Source organism: Cyanistes caeruleus, unplaced genomic scaffold, assembly GCF_971803275.1.
Source record: "Cyanistes caeruleus unplaced genomic scaffold, bCyaCae1.hap1.1 HAP1_SCAFFOLD_89, whole genome shotgun sequence".
Taxonomy (NCBI): Eukaryota; Metazoa; Chordata; class Aves; order Passeriformes; family Paridae; genus Cyanistes; species Cyanistes caeruleus.
Window position 1 is genome coordinate 6,486 of NW_028255894.1, and position 7,210 is coordinate 13,695.

The 7,210-nt window shown below is 46.2% G+C and overlaps 1 protein-coding gene across 1 annotated transcript; it reads right to left on the bottom strand.

Moving 5' to 3' along the window:
* Window positions 1-220: 220 nt before the first annotated feature.
* LOC147646601 (uncharacterized) lies at window positions 221-6,730 on the bottom strand. Its single transcript, XM_086873207.1, has 4 exons — window positions 6,575-6,730; window positions 3,040-3,148; window positions 2,506-2,587; window positions 221-2,319 (listed from the first exon to the last, which is right to left on the bottom strand). The coding sequence occupies exons 3-4, from the start codon at window positions 2,558-2,560 to the stop codon at window positions 1,397-1,399; spliced, it is 978 nt and encodes a 325-aa protein (XP_086729333.1). The 5' UTR covers window positions 2,561-2,587; window positions 3,040-3,148; window positions 6,575-6,730; the 3' UTR covers window positions 221-1,396.
* Between the last annotated feature and the right edge of the window lie 480 nt (window positions 6,731-7,210).

Genomic DNA, 7,210 nt, shown 5'->3' on the forward strand with positions numbered 1-7,210 from the left:
CCCAATCCCAACCCCAACCCATCCCATCCCTGCTGGACATCAAGACCCCCTTCCCAAGCCCTATTTCCCCCATTTCACACCTCCCAAACTCCATCACATCGATCCTGCCCCACCCAATGCCCATCTCACCCCTCCTGATTTGCATCCCACTTCACCCAGTCCCCTTCCAACCCCATTCCACCTGATGCCTTCAGAAGGCTGACCTAGAACAGAGGCTGCACAGAGTTAAGAATAAAGTTTATTAAAAGGCCTTAAAGGATACACCTTGGGCAGTACAAGAACCTGTACTTGTAGCCAGGGCTACACCCAGGATGGACCAAAAATGGTCACAAAAATGAACAACTGATCACAAGGTCTCACATTTTTAGAAGTTTAGGTCCATCTGCATATTTGGGTTCATTGTCCAGTTACAGCTTCAGATGATGAAGTCCCATCCTTCTTTATTTCTCTCTTCAGTCCACCCTTGTTTATGCTTTTGGGCTTGGAACTTGTAACGACTGTCCTTGGTATCAAGCTAGAAAAGGAATTGTTTTGTCTACCTGTTGTAGTTTAAGGCCTGGCGATCTGAAGATTTCGGGATGTAACGGAAAGTTAGCAAAAACCCCTCTCTGTTAGGATAGTAAAACCTTCTGTAATTAGCAAATAGCACTCAAGTGTAACGTAAGCAGATGGGAGTAACACAATGACCCTAGGTTATAAAAGGTCAAATTCTCCTGCAATAAACGCCATTGCTTTGCCATCCATCACATTGATGTCTTGTGGGTAGATTGGCCAGGGTGGCCAGGGGGGGAGGCCACGGTGCTGGCTCCTGAATTGGGGTGTTTGCCTTGCTTGGAAAACCTACACTACCTACTCTGTGAAGAGAGCTCAGTGACACCTAATGTGAAGTTCAAAACTACAAACCTAGGCAGTGCAGAACATGAAAGATATGAAAGCTAAAATTTAAGGCAACACACCCTGAGGGGCTGCGGAATCCAGTCATTTTGGGTGGGATTGAGTAGATTTCAGTGGGACTGAGCGGTTTTGAGGTGACAGATCGAACTCTCTCGTCTCCTTGAGTGCCAAGAAATGGAGACAACTCCACCAAATAACCCCACAACGACTGAATACTCCCAAGTATCTCCCAGATTCCCTTGAAGCATTAGTAAATGTGAGGTTTTAGATGCCTTTGATGAATTTGTAGACATTTATTCCAATTTTGTCTGTTTTAAAGAGATGAAGATGAATCAAAAGATAGAACCAAACCAGAATGACCACCAGCCCAGTGTGTTGCCAACACAGATCACTGGGAACGTGGGTCATCAGGGCTCTGCCCAACGTGGGTCCTCTGATGGGGGATGGAGCTGGAGCAGTGCACAAAGCTCTTCCTGCACTTGGGGCACTCGCAGGGCTTCCCTTACCGGTGCCTCTGCTGGTGTCTGGTCAACTTAGAGCTCTGGGTGAAGCTCTTCCCACACTGGGGACACTCATAGGGCCTCTCCCCAGTGTGGATGCGCTGGTGGATGATGAGGTGGGAGTTGTGCTTGAAGCCCTTCCTGCACTCGGGGCAGCGGAAGGGCCTCTCATCTGTGTGAATCCGCTGGTGCTCGAGGAGATGGGAGCTGGTCTGAAACCTCTTCCCACACTCGGGACACTCGTAGGGCCTCTCCCCAGTGTGGATCATCTGGTGGATGGTCAGCTGGGACCTCCGGCTGAAGGTCATCCCACATTCCCCACACTCGTAGGGCCTCTCCCCAGTGTGGATGCGCCGGTGGGTGATGAGGTGGGAGTTTTGCTTGAATCCCTCCCCACAGTCGGGGCAGCGGAAGGGCTTCTCATCCGTGTGAATCCGCTGGTGCACGAAGAGATGGGAGCTGGTCTGAAACCTCTTCCCACACTCAGGACACTCGTAGGGCCTCTCCCCAGTGTGGATGCGCTGGTGGATGATAAGTTGGGAGCTGAAGCTGAAGCCCTTCCCACATTCCCCACACTCGTAGGGCCATTCCCCAGTGTGGATCATCTGGTGGCAGATCAGTTTGTTGCTCAACCTGAAGCTCTTCCCACACTCCAAGCACTTGTAGGGCTTCTCCCCATCCTGAAGCTGCTCATGGACCACCAGCTCAGAGCCCTGGCTGGATCTCTGGCCGCCTTCCCGGCACAGGGTGGGTCTTTCCTCCTCAGAGCACCCTGGGATGGGTTTGGAGCCCCTCCTCCTGTGGGATCTCTGGGGATTTTCCTCCCTGTTGGATTCCTGTGCTGTGGAGCTGCTCAAAACGGCCTCTTCCACGAGGTTCTGCCGTGGGGATTTGTACTCCCTGGTCTCCATCCTCAGCTCCTTGTCTGGGGGAGGAAGGACAAGGAGAGGATGGGATTTGCCTCCGTGCCAGAGGGAAGGGGAAGGAGATCCCCCCAGTGCGTCCCCGGCAGGACGGCGTCGGCAGCGGGGTTGTCCTGCAGCCGGGGGCCATGCTGGGCTGGGAGATGGAGCAGGAGAGAGGGGGAAAGGGGCACTGACTTCCTCCTCACCTGCCTGGGTGTCCTGGGGCATCTTCCTCTTCCTCACAGCAGCCTCCTTCTCCATCTGGCCAAGGTTTGGGAATGGGAAATCCTGGTTTGAGGAAAAATACAGTTCATGAGCACATTGGATTCGGGGGTTCCTCCTGCCCAAGTTCATCTTTAGAAATCACAAGCTATCCATAAAAACCTCCCAAACACCAAGATTCAGCCCTGAAAATGCCTCCCAGGAATTCCCCATCTCTGGTCTTTCCCCTTGGTGTTCAGAGGTTCCCCCCGTCCCAGCTGCTGGGGGTCACGCTTGTATTGGGGGTCCCCTGTCTACTCAATCCCTGCCTTCCCCAGGCTGCTGGGAGTGCCAGGAATCTGAAAAGCTCCCCCCATTTCCATCTCCCCACTTAGGGATGCTGGTACCCCCCAGTGTCCCCCCAAGGGGCATTTTCCACTCAGCTTTGCCGTCATTAAGTCGCAAATATCCCCTCCCAAAATACCCAACTCAGGGACCCAACCCAGGACATCTGGGCTGAGCTCCCCCTCTCGGGGCACCTGTGGGATGGGGGGTGATGATCCCACAGCTGGGGGACTGTAAATTCAGGGAGTTCTTGACCTCTTGGTTCCTTCTCCTTTCCCTGATCCTTCTTTGACCCTCCTCTTCCTGTTGAAGTTCATTTAAACAATTATGGTCTGTCCCAAGGGAAGAACTCACCCTTGGTTTTGTATAAGGTCAGTCCCTACCTAACCTCCCTTTTCTTTTCCCTATCCCACTGGCTGTAACCCCCCTGTATCCCCTGGCCACCCCCTCCCCCAAGTTTAAGAGACAGCACCCGAGGAATCTCAGCCTCTCTCTTGCCCCGGGCGATGCACATACAATGAACCCAGGACTACGTCTCGTAAGTCTGAGCCTTCTTTGTCTAAAATACCTTAGGTCCATGTTGGATATATTTTGAGACCCCTTCCCGCCCGTGTTCTGTGAAGGGCGGACACATCCCCATGGGGGACAAGAATGAAGGGGTTTGTGGAGTATTTACAACATCTTCCTCCCTCTCCTCTCCTTCCATCCCTCCTCCTTCTGCTCCCTATCGCCAGCTCCTTCTCCTGCTTCTATCCCTTCTCACTCTCCTTCATCCCTCCTCTTCCATCCCTCCTCCTCCTCCCCCAGGAGCAGTGACACCCTCGGTGCCCCGTTCCCAAACCCCTCACAGCCCACGGCAGGAGCGGGGATGGAGCCGGGACAGGTCGGGATGGGCAGCGCGGGGCTCTCCGCTGCTCCCACCCACTGGGGACGGGGGGAACCCGGCCCGGGGAAAAGGAGAGGGAAACTGGGAAAATTGGGGGCTGCAGATCCAACCTGGGGCTGGCTGGGGACCCTGGCTGGGGACTGCCAGCCCTTGGGGCTCCTCTGGGGAGATGTGGGAGGGGGGAACACAGAGAGGGCTGGGGGATCCCAGGAGTGGCAGCACTGGCAGGGACTGGTTTGGACTGGGGTAACTGGAACCTTACTGGGGCAACTGGGAATGATTGGGAATGAGCACAAGAATGCTGAGGGCAACTGCGATATACTGGGAGTGACTGTGACCATACTGGGAACAGCTGGAACCACAGTGGGAGAAACTGGGAGTGAGTGGGACCGTGCTGAGATGGACTGGGACTATTCCAGGGACAACTGGGATCATACCAGGAGGAACTGGGAAGAATTGCAACTATTCTGGGATCACACTCAACTGGGATCATACTGGGATCACAGTGGGAGCAGCTGGGTCCCTGCTGGCTGAGACTGGGATCCCACTGAGGGTGACTGGAATCATACTGGGATTGACTGGGAGTGGCTGGGAACAACTGGGATCATGCTGAGAGCAACTGGGAGGAGCTGGGAATGACTGGGAGCGTACTGGGGCTGACTGGGATATACTGGGAGAGACAGGGAGTCCCAGGGATCACACTGGAGGCTACTGGGGTCACACTGGCACTGACAGGGAGCAACTGGGGGCCACTGGCCTCATACTGGGAGTGACTGGGACCAGACTGTGAGTGACTGGGATCAGACTGGGTGTTACTGGGATGATACTGGGAATGTGAAGGAAACTCAAAAATTGGGGAAAAAAAGGGAAAAAAAGCAGGATAAATTCAAGGAAAATGAAAGGAAAAATTCAGGGGAAAACCAGAAAAATATCAGGGTAAAATCCAAAAAAAATCAGGGAAAAATCAGGAAAAAATTGGGAAAAATTTGGGAAATACAGGGGTAAATTTGACAAAAAATTGGGGAAAACTAGGAAAAATTGGGGGGAAAAAAAGAGAAAACTCAAGGAAAAAAAGGGGAAAAATGGGGGAAAAATCAGGAAAAGAAAGTGGAAAAAATCTGGGAAAAATCAGGAAAAATCAGAAAAAATGGGGAAAAAATCAGAAAAATAGGAAAAGAAGGAAAAATCATGAAAAACCAGGGAAAATTGGAAAGAATATTGGAGAAATCAGGAAAAAAACTGGGAAAGGACTTGGAAAAATTGGGGAAAATCCAGAAAAGAAAGAGGAATAAAATCTGGAAAGTAATAGGAAAAAAAACAGGAAAAATCAGGTAAAAACTAGGGAAATTTGAGAAGAAATTGGGAAAAAGCTAGAAACGATTTGGGAAAGGAAGAGAGAAGAATCAGGAAAAAATGGGAAATACATGAAAAAAATTGTGAAAAATTGTGAGAAATCAGGGAAAATATCAGGAAAAGAAAGCTGAAAAGACCCTGGGAAAAATCAGGAAAAATCAGGAAAAAATTAGGAAAAATGTTGGAAAAATGAAGGAAAACCCAGAAATATTTGAGAAAAAATTGCAAAAAAATAAGGAAAATAATTGGGAAAAAATCAGAGAAAAAATGTGCGGAAAAAAAAAAATCAGTGTAAAATCAGGGAAACAAACAGGAAAAGGATAAAAAAATCTGGAAAAATCAGAAAAAAATAATGAAAAAAACCAGGAAAGAATTGGGGAAAACCAGAAAGATTAGGGAAAGGAAAAGGGAAAAATCAGGGGAAAAAAATGGGATTAAAACAGGAAAAAGCACAAAAATCAAGAAAAAGTTTAAGAAAAAAAATGGGAAAAAAATGAAAAAAAAAATCAGAAAAATAAAAATATAATGAAAAAAAATCATAAAAAAAATTATAAAAAAAATCTGGAAAAATCTGGAAAAAATGGGGAAAATCTGGAAAAATATTGAGCAAATATTGGGTAAAATCAAGAAAAGAGAGGGAAGAAACCTGGAAAAAATCAGGAAAAATCAGTAAAAAAATTAGGAAATACAGGGAAAAATCAGGGACAAATTGTGGAAAAAAATGGGGAATAACCAGGAAGAAATTGCAAAAAGAAGAGGGAAAATCAGGAAAAAGTGGGGGAAAATCAAGAAAAAAATTTAGGAAAAAATTTGGGAAAAAACGGAAAAATCAGGAAAAGAAAGAGGAAGAAGACTGAGGAAAAAAAAGTGAAAAATCAAGGGAAAAAATAAATAAAAACTGAGGACAAGAAAGTGGGGAAAAAACTGGAAAAATGGGGGAAAAATTGGGGAAAAAACTAGGAAATATCAAGGAAACAAACAGGAAAAATTCAGGAAAAATTAGGAAAAAAAGGGGAAATATTTTAACAAATCAGAGGGAAAAATCAGGAAAAATAGTTTGAAAAATATGTGAAAAAAATTGTGAAAAATGAGAAAAAAATAAGAAAAAGGGAATAAAACCTGGAAAAAATCAGGGAAAGGAATCAGAAAAAACAATGAAAAAAATTGGGGGAAAATCAAGAAAAAAAATGGGAAAATCAGGGGAAAAAATTGGGAAAAAATGGGAAAAGCCAGAAAAATTTAAGAAAAATTTAAGAAAAAGTTGTGGAAAAGAAAAAATTTTGGGAATAGGGAAAAATCAGGGAAAAAATGTCAGGAAAAAAATGGGGAAAAAACTGGGAAAAATTCAGGGAAAAATGACGGAAAAATCAGGAAAATTAAGGAAAAAAAAGAGAGAAAAAAATTAAGGAAAATAATGGGAAAAATCAGGAAAAAAAACTGGGTGAAATCCCCCTATCCCATTTTTCCATGGAATTTTGGGAATTGCCTACCTGGGAGGTTGTAGAAGAATTTCCAGACCTGGGAATCCGGGGAGTGGGGAAAGGTGGAATTGCGGATGAACTGGTCCAGATTTTTGGGAAGGTTGATGGCCTGGTCCTCTTCCAGCTTCCAGAATGTTCAGATGAATCACATGCCTCTTTCTGGCTGGAAATCATGGGGAAATCATGGAAAAATCACAGGAAAGCTGTGATTCAAATTCATGGAGTTTTTCCCCCAAAGCACCCTTTTTTCCCCACCAAAATTTATATTTTTCCCCCCAAATTTCAATTTTTCAGATAATTAAATGGCGAAGATAATGGGAAATGGGGAAAAATAAGATAGAAATTGAAGAAGAATGGGGAAAAGTTGGGGAAAACTAGAAAAAAAGGGGGGAAAGAGAAAAACAGGAGGAAAAATGGGGGAAAATGGAGCCAAAACCGAAAAAAAGATAGGGTAAAAATGGGATGGAAATGGAGGAAAAATTGGGAAACATGGGAGAAAGAAATGGAAGAAAATAGGGATAAAATTGTGGAAAAATGAGATAAAACCAGGATAAAAATGGGGGAAAAAATGGGGAAAACTGGGGTAAAAATGGGAATAAAAATGGTAAAAATGAGGCAAAAATGGGAGAAAAATGGAAGAAAATG

Bases quoted from the DNA above. Each gene is read 5' to 3' on its own strand.
- LOC147646601 (XM_086873207.1), bottom strand. From the start codon at position 2,560: ATGGAGAAGGAGGCTGCTGTGAGGAAGAGGAAGATGCCCCAGGACACC. The intron at 2,320-2,505 runs GTGAGGAGGAAG...TTCCTCCCCCAG, and splicing joins GCCCCAGGACACCCAGGCAG to ACAAGGAGCTGAGGATGGAG.